General features: G+C 45.1%; 1 protein-coding gene across 2 annotated transcripts in view; it reads left to right on the plus strand.

Moving 5' to 3' along the window:
• Positions 1-19,634, plus strand: part of LOC146207696 (protein eva-1 homolog C-like) — a 270,089-nt gene extending 250,455 nt beyond the window's left edge. The window contains exons 7-8 of one of the 2 annotated variants that reach the window (XM_084589788.1): positions 9,341-9,508; positions 12,489-19,634. In XM_084589788.1, coding sequence (XP_084445914.1) covers positions 9,341-9,508; positions 12,489-12,817 — 497 coding nt within the window. In that variant the 3' untranslated portion in view covers positions 12,818-19,634. Of the gene's footprint in view, positions 1-9,337; positions 9,509-12,488 lie in introns of both variants that reach the window. The other variant, XM_084589782.1, reaches the window with a different exon arrangement.
• Positions 19,635-21,076: the final 1,442 nt, after the last annotated feature.

Below are 21,076 nucleotides of genomic sequence, written 5' to 3' on the forward strand. Positions count from 1 at the left end.
CCTAACCCTCGATCACTGGCATCACACTGGACCGTGAATTCTCGGCCATAGTCTGGAGCTCGCAATACCGGACGGCTAATCAGCACAGCCTTCAGGTTTACGAAGGAGGCTTCCTTTTGTTCGTCCCAGACTACATTTGTCGGTTCTGTCTTGCGGAGAGCGTCGGTCAGAGGGCTAGCCAAAGCTGAATAGTTGGGATGTAGTGATTGTAGTACCCAGTCAGACCTAGGAATGCTCGAATTTCCGTCTTCGTGCTCGGCCGCGGATAGTCTGCTACCGCAGAAATCTTAATCTCGCTGGGTTTCCTGAAACCCTGACCTACATTGTGACCCAAGTAGTCCACGGTCGCCCTTGCCAGGCAACATTTCTCGGCCTTTACGGTTAGTCCAGCTTGACGCAAAAGGCTCAGTACAGCTCTTAGATGTACCATATGGTCCGCCCATGAGTCGGAAAAAACCGCAATGTCATCTAAATAAGGCACCGCGAATGTTTCACACCCATTTAAAACCCTATCCATGAGTCGGGAAAAACAAAATGGAGCATTTTTGAGCCCGAAACTCATCATTGTTGGCTGGTAGCTGCCCGTCGGAGTGACGAAAGCCGCGTATCTGCTGGCGCGTTCAGTGAGCGGTACTTGCCAGTATCCTCGAGTAAGGTCCAGCGTAGTCACATATGCCGCTCTACTGACCTGTTCTACTCTCTCCTCAATATTCGGAATAGGATACACTTGATCCCTGGTGAGAGAATTTAGCTTTCGGTAGTCTACCACAGGCCTAGGGTCTTTACCTGGAGCTTCTACTAAGATCATAGGCGAAGCATAATCGCTTTCCGAGGGTTTTATTACTCCCAATTCCAGCATGCGAGTTACTTCCCTATCCAGAATTTCTCTTTGCCTTGGAGAAAATCGGTAGCACCTTGATCGCACTGGCACGTCTGAAGTCAGCTCAATATCGTGCTCAGTCAAATCAGTTCTGCCTGGCCTGTCCACGAAGCAGGCCTCAAACTCTGTTATTATCTCGCCCAGATCGGACAGCTGGGATTTCTTTAGTTCTCCTCTCTGCTCCGTCTTTTTGAGAAGCTCCTGAGCGTTGCTTCCTTTTCCGCTGAGGCAAATCAAGTTATCCCCAATCTCCTCAGGAAGGTTTAACGTTAGATTTACCATGGTTTCCCTCTGCTCATAGGGCTTCATAAGATTGCAATGATAAATGCGCACTGCTTTACGCCTATCGGGGATTTTCACTGCGTAGTTAGTGTCAGAAAGCTTTGCAACGACTTCAGCAGGTCCTTCCCACTGTACTTCGAGCTTATTCTTGGGATCATTGGCTTGCTCCATAGTTAAGTCCTCTCGGGTTCCACTTAAAAGTCTCGTGAGATTACTAGACACTGGCGGCAAGAGGTTATTCTCAAGAACGTCCTCATTCCGCGTCTCATCAAATTCACTTTCAAGTTGACTTATTTGAGATGCCTCGCTCTCAAAGTTTTCTGACCCGCTATCTTCCACATAGACCACTGTTTTAACTGCCGTTTCCTCCGCTGTGGAATTTTCTGGTATGAGCAGTGTAGCTAGTTCTCGCGCCTTTGAACGTGTTAGGGCTTGCACAACTCTGTCTCCGAAAAGGATGCCCCTCTTTCGCAGCAGCATGTCCGATTTGTTGGAGAACAAATACGGATAGCACTTAGGAAGCTTTCCTGAAACGGCAGCCTCGGTTGTTAATTCGCCGAAAGGGCCCTCGATGACCACGTTCGCGATCGGCAAGCACACACTCTGTTCCTCAACTACCTGTCGGATCCATGCACACTGTCCTGTATAGTCGGAAGGCGATACATACGCCGGATGGACAACATCCATCGTTGCGGCCGAATCGCGCAGTACCTTGCAAGGCTTCCCGTTGACTACTAGGTCATGCAGGTAGGGTTCCAAAAGCTGCATATTTTCATCGCAGTCACTGACATACGAGAAAGCAAACTTTTCTTTCCGGCAGTTGACGGCAATGTGACCCTGCTCATTACACCTAAAGCATGTGAGCGGCTTCCTAGCACCAAGCTTGTTCTTTGTGTTCTGCGCGTTGGTCACTTCCTCACTTTTCTCACTGCCGTCCTTTCTAGGGCGTTTGCCTGAAGAAGCCTTCCTTTCTTCGTTTGCAAATCTAGCAAAGTGCCTTTTCTGACGGTTATTCACACTGAACTTGGGATTGCGGGGCCTATCCACTGCTGGGTTGCTGAATTGTCGGCGCGAAGCGTACTCCTCAATGAGTTCGGCAGCTTCAGTTGCCGACTTAATGTCGCCTCGGTCCTGTAACCAATTTCTTTCTTTTTCTGGGAGGCAGCTATAAAACTGCTCCAAAAGAATTCGCTCGACTACAGCGTCCCTATCACTGTAGGAATCTGTGCTCTTTAGCCACTCGCCCAAATTTACTCTTAAATTGTACAGGAATTCAGGGTAACTCTCGTCCCTGGACTTAGTAGCGTTCCGAAAACGTTGTCTGAACGCCTCGGCGCTAAGCCTATACTTTCTCAGAAGGCAAGTTTTGACCTTCTCGTAGTTGTCCGCGTCCTCCTTGCTTAGCCGCGCGACAACCTCCGCTGCCTCGCAGGGCAGAACCGTCAATAATCTCTGAGACCAAGTGTCTCGCTGGAAGGACAGTTTTTCGCAAGTTCGCTCAAAGTTAGCCAGATACAGACCGATATCCCCTGATATCACATATGGCTGCATGTACTTTGACATCTTGAAATCTGTCTCCTTGTTGAGAAGAGGTACCGCTAGCTGGGGACAATCGCCCGACCTCTTGCTCAACTCTAGTTCTAATTTCCGGAGCTCAATTTCTAGCTCCAGCCTTTCTGCTTCTCTTTCAATTTCAATTTCTCGCTCTTTCTGCTGTCCGAGCTGTTCCTCCTTTTTTTGTTCGATGAGGTTCCATGCTTCACTGAGCTCCTCATCATCGGCTCCCAAATCAGTGATTGCCTTTATAATCAAGGGTTTTCGTGCCAAACCACTTGTATCAATTCCCAATTCCTCACACAATAGCAACAGGTCCGGTTTCTGCAGCTTTTGTAGGTCCATGATCGCTCCGAGTGTCGGCTACTTCCAAAACAACTGTGCAAACTACCAAACCTAAAGGCGTTTCAACACTTTTTACCAGTTCTAAAATCTAACCCTGTTCTAGAACCTGGTCCGCACCAGAAGAAAAGCCAAGCACTCACCCACACATGCGATCGATGTTCCGAGCTGCTCTCTTGTTGGCCGATTGTTGCGCCTGCTTGTTGCTTGAGATGCCACCTCCGATCACAAGATGTGGCTTGTAGATTCTGATCCACCTCGAATCACCAGATGTTGTAGCTTGTAGATCCAGATCCCACCTCCAGTCATCAGATGTTGTGGCTTGTAGATTCAGATCCCACCTCCAGTCATCAGATGTTGTGGCTTGTAGATTCAGATCCCACCGCTGCCACCAGTTGTCGTGACGCTGGGGCTATGTCGACCCGGCCTTCACTTGGTAGCGTGCAGAGACTCCGGGGTTCATGAAGGATTGAATCTTCGAAGTAGGTAAAATATGTACAAGCAGGTTTAATGGCACTTTGAGAAGCTTATTTACAAGATTATTTACACGAAAAAGAAGGGTACATCAGCAAAATGGCAAGCGTTAAGAGTTCATAGCGAGAAGCGACTGGATGAGCCGTTTACCCAGGGCCCAGAGCGACATTTCGTGCTCTGCAGCGTCCTTAAAACCCCCTATGTCCAGCCCCTCTCTGAAGATGCTGACCAACCAAATCCAGGGCACGCCCCTCAGGTATCGGCATCCAATCGAACACATCACTGCACTGAGGGTCTGAAGCACTGACTGGTCCGGCATTCATTCGTTGGGCGTGATCACTTGTTGGCGGGAAAAGCTTGGGAACGGCGAGGAGAGGAGGTACATTTCTATTCTTCAGCAAAGAAACCACAGGCTGGTTCTGACAAGTGGTTTTACTTCTCAGAAACCCGAGTGCACGTGGCGCCGCATCCGCTCCCAGCATTGTCCGTTTTCGACAATTGCAAATCTTTCCTGCATTCCTGGGAAATCACTTAATGGCTGTATGCGTCATGCTCCTTTCTTGTCCTGCACGTCAGCGGACATGTCACTCTGTCGTCTCCTTTGGAAAGTAGGCATTCCTCACTGGACGATAGGGCTTATCGACTGGAAGGGTGAACAAAAGAAAGAAAGCACTTCCTGCATTTCCCGCAGGGGGACGTTTCTTTGTGTTTTTCCAGACGTTCTCTTGACAGGGTCAATTTGGCATTTGCAGGTTGTCCACAAAGCAAAACAGGCTTACAAAACAGGATTCCTGGAAACAGGCTCACTTAGAGCCATTGGACCATCACCACATTTCCACAGCACTTATTCATGCCCACAGGCGAACAATAGAGCGCGCAAATGCGGATGCTTGGTCGTAACACTCCTCTTTCTGTCTTTCCACTTCAACTCCCACCTTCCTCCCTTCCCTTACGGCGCGGTTCAGATGTCCACAGAAACAAGCGTGACAGACACTGCGCCTTTCCCTTCCCGTGAACCAATTAATAGTATTATTATTATTCATTTGTCCAAGCTGATTTCATGGCATCGACGTCGGTTCAAAGACAACATTCCCTCTGTTTTTATACCACCAGCGGGCGAGCGCCGTTTCCGATGGCCACATCCCTGCGACTCGCTGCTGTCTAATTTCCTGCCTACGTTCACGCAACGCTCTCTGATTGGCCACGGCGGCGTAGCTCCCTGATGCAGTGGACAAAGAAGCTGGTCTGTACGCGCCGCCGTGGGTGGTGGTGGTAAAAATATTTTATTAAAAATGTTCCGGGGGTTGTAGCGGTGGTTGGAGTCCTCAGTCCGGAACCCCATTGGCGTATGCTGCTGACCTCGCGCTTTCGATGAGTTCTTTTTGACCCCTTGCGTCCGAGCAGGTCAGAGCTGCCTCCCACCCCTCCTGCGTTGGCTGGTTATTAATAGTGACAGTCTGATTTCGCTGGCAGGCCCACACCATATTGTAGCGTGTATGGTATAGGTCCGCCTTCGCCCCGCAGAGTTTGCATTGCGAGTCAAATGACTCTGGATCTATTGCGTGTAGTCTTCGTGGGTTGTTAAACGTGTTGGTCTGTAGCTTGCGGAGGTGTACCTCCTCCCCTTTGTCTAGTGTCTTTGCCGGTGGAGGGTAGACCCGGCGAGATAATCTTAAGTGCTTAAGTATTTCAGTGTAGGTTAGCAATGTGGTAGGAGGTTCCACGAGATCCGTATTGGGTGCCCGGGGGAGAAATGCTCGGGCTGAGGCGTGTGCGCTCTCGTTCCCTGGGATGCCCTGGTGACCTTGTACCCATACTAAGTGTTTATGCGTGGTTTGGTAGCCACGGGTGTAACTATCTTGCAGGATTTTAGCTGCTAGCGGTGCAATCCTGCCCCTGAGGTAATTGCGATATGCTGTCTGTGAATCTGTAAGAATGTTTGCAGCTAGGGCAATCGCCACTTCTTCCGCAGCCAGTGTGTCTTGGCTGAGCAATATTAGTCGGACGTCTTACCACTGCACCACCCCTGCGGGGCGCGAAAATTCTAGAGGGCACTTTGGGCCACTAAAGTGCGATGAGGCGAAAGCCGTTATACCGCGGTGGATCGTAGCCCTCCACTCTTGCAACTCTATCTCCCTCTCTTCTTTAACTTACACCTTCCTCCCTTCCTTTACGGCGTGGTACATGTGTCCGCGGTGAATTGTGACAGATATTGCGCCTTTTCTGTCCTGTCAATTAATTTTAAACGCCGCTGATGCCTGCTGTACCAACGTCTCCTGGACATCTCGGTGCGCTTCTGTTTGCTGTATGGTGCGGCGTTCGAGGAAGCGGCAAATGAAAAGCGCCACACGGACGCCAGGGTCGGACGACCGGCGGTGCGGGCGGTGCGTGAATCGCCTGGTGACGACATTATCTGTCGTGACGGTACATCGCGCACCGCCGGTCGGACGACCGGCGGTGCGGGCGGTGCGTGAATCGCCTGGTGACGACATTATCTGTCGTGACGGTACATCGCGCACCCCTTGTCGAACACAACCAGCATTTTCGCCGGGGTGGCGCAGTGGTTACGGCGCTCGACTACTGCGCCCAAGGACGCGGGATCGAATCCCGGCCTCGGCGGCTGTTTTTCGGTGGAGGCGAAAAGAAAGGCGCCCGTGTTCTGTGCGATGTCAGTGCACGTTAAAGAACTCCAGGTCGTCGAAATTTCCGGAGTCCTCCACTGCGGCGTCTCTCATAGCCTGAGTCGCTTTGGGACGTTAAACCCCACAAGCCAAACCAAACCAAAGTTCACCGGCGCTCTATAATTCGTTTAAAGGAAAGGAAAGGCGCAGTATCTGTCACTCGCGTAATCATGCTATCATCCTCATTGTAGGCAAGATGAATTAGTATTTATCTCGCTCTTCGTTTTCTTCTTTTCTATTTTCTTTTCTGTCCGCACGAGGCAGCAGAGGTGGCTCAGCTAGAGAGCCAGTAGCAGGCCGGTGCATTTTATTTTCCTTCTTCCTGCAGTCGCAACAGCAAAAGGAATTATGAAGAGCGTTTTAGGATCGGATCCGAGGGGTAGCGCAGTTTTTTTTCTGACATGGTATTTAGACACGTGGTTATGTCCAGAAAGCGTTATCTACGCAGACTATTTACAATGCACTCAGCCGTTGTTGAGCTGCACAAGAAAAAACGCAACTAAAATTCAGGCAAAAATAAACAAAACAAAAAAAGTTTTCAGTGAACTGGCCAACCTAAAGTGCTTTGAAACTGTGAATCCTTACTTTTGCTAGAGCGCTTTGTGGCATAATACTTCCTTTGCCCCACTCTAAATATCATTGTTAACAGGAAATAAATAAAAAAAAAAAAAAAAAAGAGGCGTGGCGCAGTTGGTAAAGAGCTGGGCTGGGGATCCGAGGGATGGAGGTTCGATTCGTGCTGGAGACAACGTTTATAATTTATTTTCAACTCTCGCTCTCGAAAGTGCGACACCTCTGCTGACAACCATCTGTCGACAAATACGAGGCATTAAAGGACTTCGCCTTAATAACGCGTGTGAAAAAGCTGACCTAGGGTACTCTCCAAGTAGAGTACCGGGTCCTACACAGGGCCATACAATTTTTTTTCCACCGCGCCCGGTTTTCTCTTCAGGTGTCTTTCTTTCCCTCTTTCGTCGGTTGAAGCAAATGAGGTTGCAAGTGAAGGTCCCACAGAAAACGACACCCAATTAATAATAATAATAATAATAATAATAATAATAATAATAATAATAATAATAATAATAATAATAATAATAATAATAATAATAATAATAATAATAATAATAATAATTGGTTCAAAGGTAAGGCGCAGTATACCGCGCTATAAGAGATGGGAAGAAGGTGCAAGTGAAAGTGGAAAGCGAGAAAGAGGAGCCATAGTGGAGGGCTGCGGAGTAATTTCGACCACCTGGGGATCTTTAAAGTGCACTGACATCGCACAGCACACGGACGCCTCTCCGTTTTGCCAGCGTCAAAACACAGCTGCCGGGTGTCGAGTTCGAACCCGGTACTCCGGTACAATAGTCGGCCATCTTAACCACTGCATCACAGTAGCGGGGCCCCAGTTAGACTGGGCGCCAAAAATTGTCGAACACATTTTCTTTCTTACCTCGGTTGTGAGGCTTAATGTATTTTTAGCCCACCGAATCTCTGCTAATGAGCCAAACAAAGTCCAGATTAGTTTTCTTCCTTCCGCTAAATGGAAAACTTTGAGGCGAAGGCGCCGGTGCGTCGAAGGTGACCTTCGTCCACTCCCGGCTCGCCGGTGTCTTCAGAATCTGTTGACACAGCAGCGAAGCACAACAGTTAGAGGATTCACATAATCATCAAAGGAAAAATTGTTTGGTTGGTTGGTTGGTTTGGGGGGTTTAATGTCCCAAAGCAACTCAGGCTATGAGAGACGCCGTAGCGGAGGACTCAGGAAATTTCGACCACCTGGGGTTCTTTAACGTGCACTGAGATCGCACAGCACACGGGCGCCTTGCTTTTCGTCTCCATAGAAAAGCGGCCGCCGAGGCCGAGATTTAATCCCGCGTCCTTAGGAACAGTTGTCGAGCGCCTTAACCACTGCGCCACCCCGGCGGGGTAAAGGGAAAATCGATCATCTTGAATTGTGAATCTGAGGCAGCATCGACGCATTTTTGTTTGCGATCGGTAAGTTTGGGCAGACGCGTCCGCTCAGGAATTGTCCCGATTGCAGAGTGCCATATTGTTAAAGCATGATAAGGAACTGTTATAGCTTTCATATTGTTTTTGCCCGGTTTTGCTGGCTATCATACGTTAATTTTTTTTTCTTTACCTTCAACACTGACGGCAGCCTACATTACGAGCTGTTAGCTACCGAACGCCTCTGTGGGGCAGGAAAACTACACCACCAACAACAAAAAATTGATGGTCTCTTAGAAGTCTCTTAAGAGGAGAATGGCAAAAGCCTACCCTTCCTCTCCTATCACTTGCTTCTCTTCATTTCCCTCTTATGGGCGTTCGTTGCAATACTAAATATCAGTCCGTGTGCTGTGCGATGTCAGCGCACGTTAAAGATCCCCAGGTGGTCGAAATTACTCCGTAGCCCCCTACTACGGCTTCTCTGTCTTTCTTTCCACTTTCACTCCCACCTTCCTCCCTTCCCTTACGGCGCGGTTGCGGTGTCCACAGAAAACAAGTGAGACAGTTACCGCGCCTTTCCCTTCCTATAAATAAATCAGTTTAATACTACATATCATTTTAATTTGTTTACAGGAAAGAAAAAGCACAGTATCTTTCACTTTCTCCAGCAAATGTGTTTTGACGGTACACCATCACTTCTGTCGCGTGGCGTTCCTTGGCGCGCGTCCAAGTGTGGCATTACAGATTGCAGGAAAGCTAAACAAGAACTAATCTCGCAGAATATGACAGATCTCGCGCAAAAATTTTGAGCGCAACGATCGCGTACGGGATTTCGTTCCATGAGCCAAGAAAGACTTTCGCCTTAAAACCCGTACGAGGAATGTTTTGTCCAACTCGTCATTGTGGGTACGGTACAATATGTGTGGACGAACCTGGGTTGACTTCGTTAAGGAAACGATTAACCTAGCTTATACCACCAAGTTTACGTGTTCTAGTTGCTTGACAGTGAGCATTCGACGGTAAGAAGTGGGGTGGCGCTTTGCATAATTTGTAGTGGATAGCTGTTTCAAAACGAGGTCGTATAGATACCACTGGTGGTGTGGTCACCGAGGTTCTGTGTTCCGCACTCAGCAGTTCCTTCATCATGTATTGTTTCCACAATTCTTTCTTTTTGCAGCAGTGCCCATGGATCGAAACATGATACCGGTGCCAACGAACAAAAAGACCGACATTCAGAGCGACAGGACAGCAGAAGACGAAAAGCATGCAAACTGTTCCTTAAACAGTGACAGTCATCGAGCTGTGGGCTTCGTCACGGAATGGGTTGCTGCCTACAAGTTTATAAGAGGTAAGCCCAAAGGCTCTTGGCTTGGTTTGATTGTATAGAAACTGAGAATGTGTCCGCCAGACGAGCACAGAAGCATGCACAACACAGACAACAAAAACCTATTTGTTGGAAAACAGCAAAAAATTGAACACGTTAAAATTAAAAAACACCACCTTCGATATATATTAAAATCTCCATCAACAACCCTCAGTACATCAGAAATACAAGGGACTAAAGGTGTTGCATTATGGGGTTCAGAATTGTAAAAATTAATATAAAACAGAGCACTTCTACTGACAATTTTCAATATTCAGTCGCATACGTTTTCGAAGGATGCAGTGAGGTGTTTCCAGTTTTTTATTTTGGGGAGAAAAAAATGTCGCTCTAAAATTGTCTGTTCTTTCTCCATATGATTTCCAAGTCGGTCATAATTCGAAAATATAAAAAAATGGATATGCTTGACGAGTGTTCGGGAGTACGAGGGCTCGATCCCGACCGCCGGCGGCTGCATTTCGGTGGAGGCGAAACGGAGAGGCGCCCGTGTCCTGTGCGTTGTCAGCGTACGTCAAAGAACCCCAGGTGGTTAAAATTACTCGTAGCCCTCCACTATGGCACCTTTTCCTTTTATTGCTTTCACTCCCACCTCCCGCCCCGCCGGGGTAGTGCAGTGGTAAGACGTCCGACTACTGTGCCGCAGTTCCCGGGTTCGAACCCGATCGCGACGGCTGCATTTCGATGGAGGCGAAACGGAGTGGCGTCCGTGTGCTGTGCGATGTTAGTGCACGTTAAAGAACCCCAGGTGGTCGAAATTTCCGGAGTCCTCCACTACGGCGTCTCTCATAGCCTGAGTTGCTTTGGGACGTTAAACCCCGCAAACCAAACCAAACCAAACCAAACCATGTCATTGATGAATAAATCTAGTTGAGTGTCATATGAAAGTCCTTTGGGAGGTCGCCCTGCAGGACCCCTGCCCGAAACGTCAGCAATGGCTGGCTTGCCGCGCTGTTACTGCAGCCACGGTTAGTAAGGAAATTGCGTATTCATTCCAATACAAGAGGGTTAATTCGTAATCGTGAAAGTTTAAGTAAAAGTCGCTGATGGGGAACTTTGTCGAATGCTTTTTTGAAGTCTAAAAATAGAGTGTCTACAGGTACATTTAAATCCATGTTAGAACTTATGTCACTGATGAATAAAGCTAGTTGAGTGTCACATGACAGTCCTTTGCGAAAACCATGTTGATTAGGATGAAAAAAGGCTATAGAAATTAGGAATTGTACCATCTGAGAGTAAAGCACATGCTCCATTAGTTTTGAAGAAACGCTTGTTAGTGAAATAGGACGATAACTGGAACATGAAGATGGGGGTCTTTTTTTCGGAACTGGAACAGCCTTGCCTATTTTCCAGTCTTCCGGCACCACTTCTGATGACAACGATTGCTGAAAAATATGACATAAAATTACGCTGACAACATTTTTGGCGTGTATTAGTACTTTGAGTTGATACAGTCTACACCTGATGAAGATGTAAGTTTTAGCGAGTCTATAATTTTTGCGAGTCTGAGAAGGCTTTAGATATTTCAGAAGATTAAATTTACCTTAATTCAGCGAATACATCGAATTTCTGACGCCTACTTCTGAAGGGGAAGCTCTCAGTAATTCTATAGAATAGAAACGTGCGCTTAGTTTTATACTTATTTTTTATTCGGAGTATAGATAATGCAAAAAGTTTTAATGTTTGATATTTATGAAAAACTGTTTGTTGTTTTAAGGAGCTTTCAATAAAAATCTATGATGCTACAGTTCTTTAAATTCGAATAAAGTTATCAATTTTTTTATAGCCTTAAATTTTGGCCGATTTCAAAAAAGACGGAGAAAGAATAGACAATTATTAATGTATCATACCAGAATGTAGGGTTCAATATTGACAGTTATTAGTACAAGCAATCCGTTTGATATTTAATTTTATCATTTTATTCAGTATAATGCAACACTATTTAATCCCTTATATTTATGAGGTACTGAGGGTTGTTGAGGGAGATTTTAATAAAAATAGAAGATGCTCTGTTTAATTTGGAATAAAAATTGTTCTTTTTTTGCAGCTTTCGAATTTTGGCCGATGAAGAATATACCTAACCTGTCTCGAGCTCCAAATTTTGCTTGCAAGTAGGAATATAACCTGCATAACAAAGAGAAAAAGTTTAAGTGACAACAACTTCGTGTTTCGTGCCAGAATGTAGGATATAAAGTTCCATTTTTTTTTTTGCAGTGCGTTGCTCCTCGAGCAATGTTTGAGACTTTTTTGCTAAAGCAATTGCGACAATAAATAATGTTTCTAACAGCTCTTCTTAAAGTTAAAATTGCATGAAGTTATTGAGTAAAAAATTATGCACGACAAAAATTTAGAACGGGAGCAGCAGGCCTCCAAACTTGTAACTTTTTGAAGTTGCAAAAAACGCCGTTTTCACCTTTGGTGCATATGATTTTTTTCGACAGAACTATGGCGTATCTTGCAAAACTAAGGTTATTATTTTGTTTCGAGACATTTCCCCACCACATCAAAAAATTTAATTGAAAACAAAAAAATATGATCGTGCAGCCCCAATTACATTTGTTATATAAACACACCCATGTGTATTAAACTGCTAGGCATTTGGTTCTGCGCAGGGAAAAAATTGTGGAAGCTGGTGGTACTTGCTAGCTGACATGGTCGCGCGCTGATTGCACGTAGGGTTGCCTGATGGTAGGGGCTACCAACTCGGGGATCTCATTTTATGGGGGTGGAGGATATAAAAATCAGCCAGACACGACCTTTGCATCTGAATGAGACATGTTACTGCTAGCCACGCGTCACCTTCATACAGCTTGGTTAGAGCTAGGCTCTATATGACGGGTGGCAGCCTAGCTGCGCTACCGCATTATACCCTAAAGGCACAGCTTAAGTGTCCCCCATAATTGTTGTTATCTTCAGTCAATGATTGTGTGGTCTGTTGCTCACTCTTCAGCGAACAAGGAGAAATTCATCCTCTACGTGACGCTGAGCGTGGGATGCGGCGTGGTCGCCTTCCTCGTCGTCCTCTCGGCTCGGCTGTACGTGCAGAGGCGACGCGATCGGCACCGCGCCAAAGCCAAGTGTTCGGAGCCGTTGTCGTGTTCCTTCGACGACTCCGACGGCGGTGGCGGAGGGGACCAGTTCGACGTATCGGGGCCTAGGCATGCCAACACCATCGAGGTGGTGCGCTACGCCAACAGGTCTGGGATGCGTCGCCAGGACAGCGACACGCATCCGCGGGCTCCCATGTCACGGTCAATGAACAACTACTACTACAGCTAGTGGTAATGGGTCGGGGAGGTGGCGCCTGTGCAATGCCGCACTTGTTTCCTCCATCTCGTCACCCCCTCGTACCGACGTGCTTGCTATATGCCAAAGGTGGGATTCAAAGCTGGGACGCTGAATACACTAGTGCGCGCCAGTCCAGCTCATACCTTCCCCAATCTACGGTAGCTGTGCTGCAGCTCAAGGACTGTTTCTGGAAGAGCCCAGCCGCTCGTCCAATCTACTGAATGTCTCAGCGCACATGAAAAGACGCGAAGAGGGCTTGCATAACTGGAAGAATAATCAGTGCTCTGCAACTGTACTATCACACTGTGCTTCTCTTTTGTGGTCTGGCATGACGCCCTTGTGGCGGCGAACCGCCACTGCTACGGTTTTTACTCAAGAGGCAAAACATTTCCTGTGGGTGCCATCAGGAAGGACCCGGAAGAACTTTGAAGATGTGTGGATATGGGGAAGCGGTTGGTTGCCTTGTATTTTCCTCCGTCGCGAACGTAACTTTTTTTGGAATGTGCTGGAGGGTGTGGCTGTCGTGCGTGTTTATAACAATTATTACTGGTAGTGCCAACTAATTTAGTTGAGGAGGACATAAAGGGGACTCTTTCGAGTATACATGGCTCCTTCGAATGCGCAAAGGTCAGGTTGATGTCCTTTCCTGTTGAATGCTGAGCTCAGTGCTTTGGTTATACTGGTCTAACCTACGCACGCCGATTTTTAAAACAATTTGCAAATTCAGGGTCAAATTTATTGGGTAGATAACAAGAATGTGTATAGCTGTCAACTACACTTAGTTGTGTTTTTTATTTTGCTGGAAATAGTTTTATTAGCAGTGAAAGTCACCTTATATTTGGGGGCTTTTTCCCAAGCTGTTAGCTTGCAGGCATATCTGAAAACCCTCAGAATATGCTCTCATGCTCAGTTCTTATTTCATCTAAATTTGGTAAAGGGTATATTTTGCCAGTCAGAAGAAATAGTGAAAAATGTGCAATACATAAGTTAGCTAAATGTCTAACAAAATGAAAAGGTTTGGAAGAATGGCATAATTAGTTTTCAGTGACGCTTTCTGAACAACACAGGCGCTAGTTGTTCAGAGGGAAACCTTCTTTGTGTCGTTATGTTGAGACGTGCTTTGTTGTAGTAGTGAAAAATATTTGTTTCTTATGTTAGAGCATATATTTATTAATAAGAACAACCGTTATTGCACTTTGATGATATATGCATTTTATTCAAGACTCTGATTGGTTACCTTTAACAAATGGAAGCATTTTATGTGAACATTTTATTTGGTTGCAAGCATTTAACAACACATTCTCTGGTTGTATATATACACTTTAGTGAAGAATGACAGCTTGTTTTGGCTAATGCACGCCGAGCAGGCTCTTTATATAGAGTCAGAAAATGTTTTAACATATTCTTGTCTTGTGCAGTGTTAAAAGTGGCTGTGCCGTATGCGCCATTAAGCTCACTGATAAACTGTTGACGTGTCCATTTATGTTACATTGTACTGTGTTGTTCGTTTGATTACCTTGTTACCCAGCCACTAGCCAAATGAGACAACAAAGAAGCGGGTAAATGTTGCACCATTTAAGCGTAAGAAATATGTCAGTTATGGTGTACGCACAGACTGTTGTGAACAAAGCTGCACTGAGCGCATTCTTACTGGTGGTTTCGTGGAGTTGGGCATGCGTGTAGAAAGAACACCTTGTGTCCTTCTTATGCTTTGCCTACCTCAGTACATTTAATGAGTGCACATCATCTGAAGTTTCTTCATTGCGAACATTTCTCCTGAATGTGTGCTTCTAGGTATAGGTAATTTTGTAGGTCCACTCTGCACTGAAAGAAAATAGCAGCTTTGTGGAGCAGGTCTACCTGCTGACCACAGAGCACGGGGCACCCAAAAGGATCACCTTTCTGACAGAGTACAAAGGGATCAACACCACAGGTTAAGCATGTCACTTGGTGGCTTTTACAGATCTTGACTTCTATTCTGTGCATGCCAAAAATGAGTAGTCACTGGCTTGGCTGCCTTGTAAAAAGTGTATGAAAGGTAATGTTTGGTGCAATGCCTGGATGAAATGTTTCAATCAGGTGACGCTTGTTTCTCTATCGTCCTTCACTCGCATATTCTGCAGGCATGACTCTTAATCAGCGGTACTGTAAGCAAGTGCAGTGGCCACAAGGACATACACTTTTTAACTGGATCACACAGCCAAGAGTCATCCTGAGACTGTGTGGTCTTAGCACACTTTAATTGCATGTCTAAGATATTTTCTTTATAACACAGATGTTTAACCAGACAGTGGCATAAAGATGATGTTAGTGTTACAAAGCTCTGGATTAGGCTGCTTTGATAAACCTACAGGAAAATATTTTGCTGATTGGAATGACATCGCCAAACTATGGGAAGAACATTATAGAGGCTCTTCAGCAATGATTACTGCATGGGGTAGGCCTTGACAAAAATAAGGCTCCTTATCATTTATTTCACATTCCCTCATGGCCCACGCAGAGGGCATTAGAGAGGGGCATCAGAGAGAACCTTTACGAAAATTCAAGTAGGCCTTGTGTTTGCATTCATGAACAAATGGGGGTACAGGCAGTGTCAGGAGACAGAAGGGCTGAATGTGACTTGTGATGCTCAGAAGCTACTTGATTTGTCATCGCAGAAAATCTTTCAAAACCATCTCATAAAACACATAATCTGCAGCTGCATTTGTTGCAGTAAACACTGGCTGTTCCCTTATACTGGATCATGTAGCATTGCAGTGCAGTTGGCTTAATATGTAAAATTGTCAATTACACAGTGGAAAGTAGTTCTGCAGGGCTAGAATGATTTATAGCCTTAAAATCCATCCAAGGTCACAATGCCTATTTTTGAACTCCAAGAATTACAAGGGAAGCTTTAATCATCATGCAGTGGCTATTACAGGATATGCACTGCTGTTGGATTTGTCTTATGAGTTTTGTACTTGTGATGTTAGATTTCATTGGTACACAGGGGTCGGAAAGAAAGTTGAGGCTTCTGTATTTGCGAGCAGATACTCATAAGCACAAGTGAATGATATAGTCCAGCCTACAGCCCCTATGAGTGAGCAGTTTTCTTTGGAATTCAGGCTTGCTCAACTGAGTTTCAATGTATATCTTTGTAAAATGTGAGTGTTCACAGGCCCTTTTATGTCAGATCCTGCAAATGTATTATAGATTTGTACTATTACAAAATGACGTAATTTCAAGACTGGCACCAGTATTCTTCAGAGTTCATTTCCTGAACTTGTGACTTGTATTATAGTATTTGTTCTCTGTGCTGATATTCCTGTGCACAATGTTGAGTCACTGTTGCAGATGGGCATTTTTATTTTGGAGGAAGCACTGCCCCTGCTGCTGTGCATGGTTTTTACTTTTATGCCGAAGGTCGGGTGCAATCTTGTTTGTAGGCTTTGTAGGGGAATCGGAGTGAAACTAGCAGATTTCAATCACTGTTGACAACAGCACCTCGCTTTTTTTCTAGCTTCGGGTGACACAAGTGGGAGGTTATTTGAGGAAGCTCGGAGGCAAACAGCATGTTTTATGAGATGACATAGGGGAGTAGAGGAAGGTGCACTAACAATGCCATTAATGCAGCTGCTTTGGAAATCCTAATTTTAATAAGAGTCTAAATGTATAGATTTAGTTTCTTCTGAGTCTACAGACTAAGTGAAGTTTAGTTTATACCGTAGGCTTTTATTCTGAGCTTTCTTTTTCTAAACAGACTCCATTCCATACGTTCACTTTCAAAAAGTTTGAGGCCAGTTGCATTCTAGTAATGTTCTGAGATCAAATTCATATTCTCTATCCTTTGTCAAGCTGTTTAGAATCTGGCAGGCTTCACTGATCCTGAATCTGGCAGGCTTCAGTGAGCCGACATCCTATCTGTGAAATGTTTAACTAATTTAGTGTAAAGTGTGCTATGGTGAAGTTTTGCTTCTTATGCACATAATGTAGTAGCATGAGTAAAAGTGAGCTGTGACCCAAATTTCTAAGCCATGCAATGTGCATCATCAGGTAGCAGCAGCGAGCAGTACAGCTTGGTTCAAAATTTTGGCGGGGTTTCCTTACTTTTGCTTGCAATGCTATGTATGGGTGCTAATGACATGCACTACTATACAACTCAGCATTCATTTTCCCCGTTTTTTAATTCTAGGAAAAACGTTTTTGCTGCGATAAATATGTACAGGAACGTGCGCTCTTAGGAATATGTACAGGAACGTGCACTCTTAGGGGGAACACATGAAGTGGTGGTAGCTGTCTGTGTGGTGCTGTTGCGCCTGACACGGCAGCACATTGAAGCATAATGGTGGATGTACAGGGGGACTAGGAAATGGTGTTTGGCATAGCTTACCACTTGTCTTTGAAGCGTGGCCAGGTCTAATGGACTAAAGCTCCAAAGAGAGCTACTACATTTGCACGTGTTTGCCCTAACAATGGATGGCCCTGTACATAAATAAGTACCACATTTATTCACAATGTGCTGTTTTAAAGTGCAGAAGTACTGTGACAAGAAATGAGAATATTTGGGAGTAAGATCAGCTATACTCTAAGGGTCAGTTTAGAACGAGTCAAGTGAGATTAAAATTTAGGTATTGCCTAAACAATACTCTGGGGCAAGAAATGGCGGTTACTTGGGCAAATATTGGGCTTAATTAGAATGACAGCATTGACTCGTGTAAAAATTCGCCAGGATATTGAGATTAGTTGCCTTTAACATAAATTTTGTTTTAATGTGTACTGATTAATTTCGCGGCAGGTATATTGGGCTGGACAGTTACTCTGGCTGGTACTTGAGACATAAAGGTGCACTTTTCCTTCTTGCAAACACAGAACTATAAGGTGTCTTTTAAATCATACTTATTGGTACGTAACAATAATATTGTGGGCAGCGTTGTGCAGTAAATTTGGCACTAAAAATCAGGTTTTATGTGTTTTGTATAGAGCTCTCCCAGAAACCAATTTGTTATTTTTCCATTGTACTGTAAGGTATACTGGATTGGTAATCACCTAGAAACAGTGCAGTGGATATGGAGGATTATTTTTCTTATTTTTGCAGGAAGTGTGAGTGCTTGCATAGGTTGTATCAGTTATAAAAATGGCTGATTTAATGGCATGGGGGACGATGGACATGAATAATAACAAATGTACAGCGGGTGTTCATGGTTGCAATGTCTGCATTGTTTGCCTATGCTTTCTTGTACAGTATTTATTGAGCAATATTTGACTCTACACTGTTTCTTTGAAGTTCATGCATTAGTGTTGGATGTGTACTTTTGTCCATGCACTTGAATTTGTCGACTTGTGGCTGGTGCTTAGGCGCCTATCAAGTGACTCTGACAGCCGGTTGTTTTCACCTCTGTTTAAAATATTTGTCTCCGAGTTGACTTTGGCTCAGTGTTTGGATGTTTAGTTACGTATTACATGGTGGGTAGTTCACACGTGTGGTGAGTCATTTCGGGAAATATAGAATTTACACTGAAGAGCTTCTTTTGAGACCAAAATAATGTCACAGTAGCATGTCATCACTTGCAACATTTGAGCATAACGCAAATATGAACAGGGTTTATGTTCTTAAGCACATTATTTTCTCGTGGCTAGATCCATTCATTGTTTTGAACCTCATGTCTTTGAGGTATTCTAAGCGCCTAATAAAAATATGTAAATATTCGGCTGCCTTTACAACACGCTGATAAAAGAGAAAACATGCTTGAATAAGACTAGTATTTATATAAATGCAAGGATTTTGGTGCAGAATAAATTAGTGTGACCACTTTGGCATTTCTGAGCGAAATCAACGTATTTCTGACTCAAGGATGAGTCATTGTTTCGGTCGGTACATTTGTAAATCATAATCGGTTTTGTTCAAGTATGATTTTACAACGACGGTTGGGGAGGGGGAGTTAATACATGGATTTAAAGGATGTACTGAGGCGCGATAAACTGAGAGCACAATTAGCATTTAGATAGCTAAAGTGAGATTGAAGAATCAACGGCAAGGTCAACTCTAATATCCCGTCCTATACTGGCGTGATCAGTCTCCTTAAAGAAACAGAACAAAGAAAAAGCCAGATGCTAAGCTCACTTAGGTTCTAGCTGTGCAGTGCATTTTGAAACACTGAAACCAGGGACAAGAACTTATAACAGCTTCAATGCATCAAACAGTTTTCTCGTCCCTTCAGATGCAAATCAGAATTGAAAAGAGCGAACCCTGTGGCGACATTTCGCGGATGGAGGAAAATTGCCAAGTCCTTAGCAATCGGAAGCAATAAAGAATATGTGATTTTCACCATAGATGCGCCACGTGTGCGAGTGGGTCTCAAGGTTTTGCCCATCTTGCGCGATCAATGAGCAGGACTTGCCAAGACAAGAAGAAATGCTAAGAGCCATGCCACATACGTTTTGCAATGCTTGCAAGCATGAGCTAGTCTTCGGTGCACGTGTGCCAAGTGCGTCATACAAACTGTGGGGGCTGGTATTTCCCATACTTGCTCAATATCCACAGCTCTGGGTGACATATCTTCCAAGCACATGAACATGGAATAAAGAAAAGAGCAATTTATACTGAATAAAGCCAGAGTTGTTGAATGAAAGTGAACCAAACTACTTCTCGGTTATTATGTAAATATATTGCATCTTTGTACCGAAAAACTACCAAAGCTTTTTGTGTTTCGCAGTGGATCAACTTTCTTCTTTATTATTTCTTTATGTGAGACGAAGAAACAACATACGTGTCGGGACGTTTTTACCACGATGTTAATAAAGGACACTGACTATTTTGTTACTGTCACTGTGTTTCTTTTTCGACTTATTGAGATAATTGCATGCCAAACCCATAGCTTGCTCTCCAAAAAGGCGCCTCAAAGCCACATATATATAGCTGGGGTGAACGGCGTGAGCTTCAGTCAATTTAAACACTGAAACCTCTATCAAGCTACGGTTATGTCTCGACCAGCATTAGTCACACTATCAGAACAAATTTAACGAGCTTGTCTATCCTTACAAATATCTGCCGCCCCAAAATTTCGTTTCCTTTCAGCGCCAGCTCGTGATAAGATACTGAGAACGCTGCAGAATCTGCACTGGAGAAATGCGAAATCCTGAGCGTTGCCACTGCGCACAGTAAATCGCGGGCACCTTGTCAAACACAATCAGCGTTCCGTTGAACGCATCAAAGCTCACCGGAGTTCTATAATTCGATTACATGAAAGGAAAGACGCAGTATCTCTCACTCCGGGAATTTCGCTTACACATCTCACGGACAACACAGCAATGATCAGACTTACGCGTTTCTTCAGTGCAGATTCTGCAGTGCTCTCAGATTTTTTTAATTGCTACTCATTACACTATTGGGATCACTATCACACATTTATTTAGCTCATTAAGTCAGAAACACATCTACTTCCGGTTGACGTGGTGTCACATCTCTTGGACGTCGACAGTAGTCGTATGGCCATTTCGCCGTATAATTGATTTCACTTTTACATTTTTGGCTCATATAGCATCCGATTGAGAGCTTTTTCTGCAGCATCCACATTTCATCCTCTATTGATCACAGCCGTACGTTTAATCCTAACTCTTCTGAGAACGGCAAAACGGCTACGGACATGTGTTCACAGGACCCCGCCGGCAAGTAATGCTTTTGCATTAAAAACATGGCAGATGCCTTAACACTGACAGTCGAAGTAGTCCGAAGCTGGACTGTTCATCCAAATTTAAGGACATTCCGACCTGTTCCTGGGGGTTGGCCAGCCGAAATTCGAGCGCTGCCACCCAAAATTAAAAGTGGGCCGTCTCTTTTGCGGGTAGGCCCAGTTGGGTTTGAAACCAGGTAAATTTTCGAACTGCGCAAAGTCAATTTTTGGGGGTGGGCCACTGAAATTTTGGGGGTTGGTCGAGTCTATTAGTAAAACCGAGTCCCTCATGTGTGATCAGTGCGATAGCCGGGAAACCCATTGCTCACAGATGGGAGCTGATGACGGCAGCATGCAATGAGAAGCGAGGGGGACCCTCGACCATATACTTTGGGAATGCCCTAAGTCTCCGGGCGCTAGGGACAACATTAAAAGTAGAGAAGCCTGGGTAACCCTGCTGCGAAGCGACGTCCCCGCTGACCAGCAGAAAGCCGTCCGCCTGGCGGCTGATGCCGCGAATAACCAATGTATATTCGCCAGTCCTTAGTCGCGGAGGTTCCAGCCCCCGTTCCTCAGGCCTGCGTGCCAGGAGCGGGGAGCA

The sequence above is a fragment of the Amblyomma maculatum genome, chromosome 1 (assembly GCF_055883805.1).
Source record: "Amblyomma maculatum isolate TAMU_Amacu chromosome 1, ASM5588380v1, whole genome shotgun sequence".
Classification (NCBI taxonomy): domain Eukaryota; kingdom Metazoa; phylum Arthropoda; class Arachnida; order Ixodida; family Ixodidae; genus Amblyomma; species Amblyomma maculatum.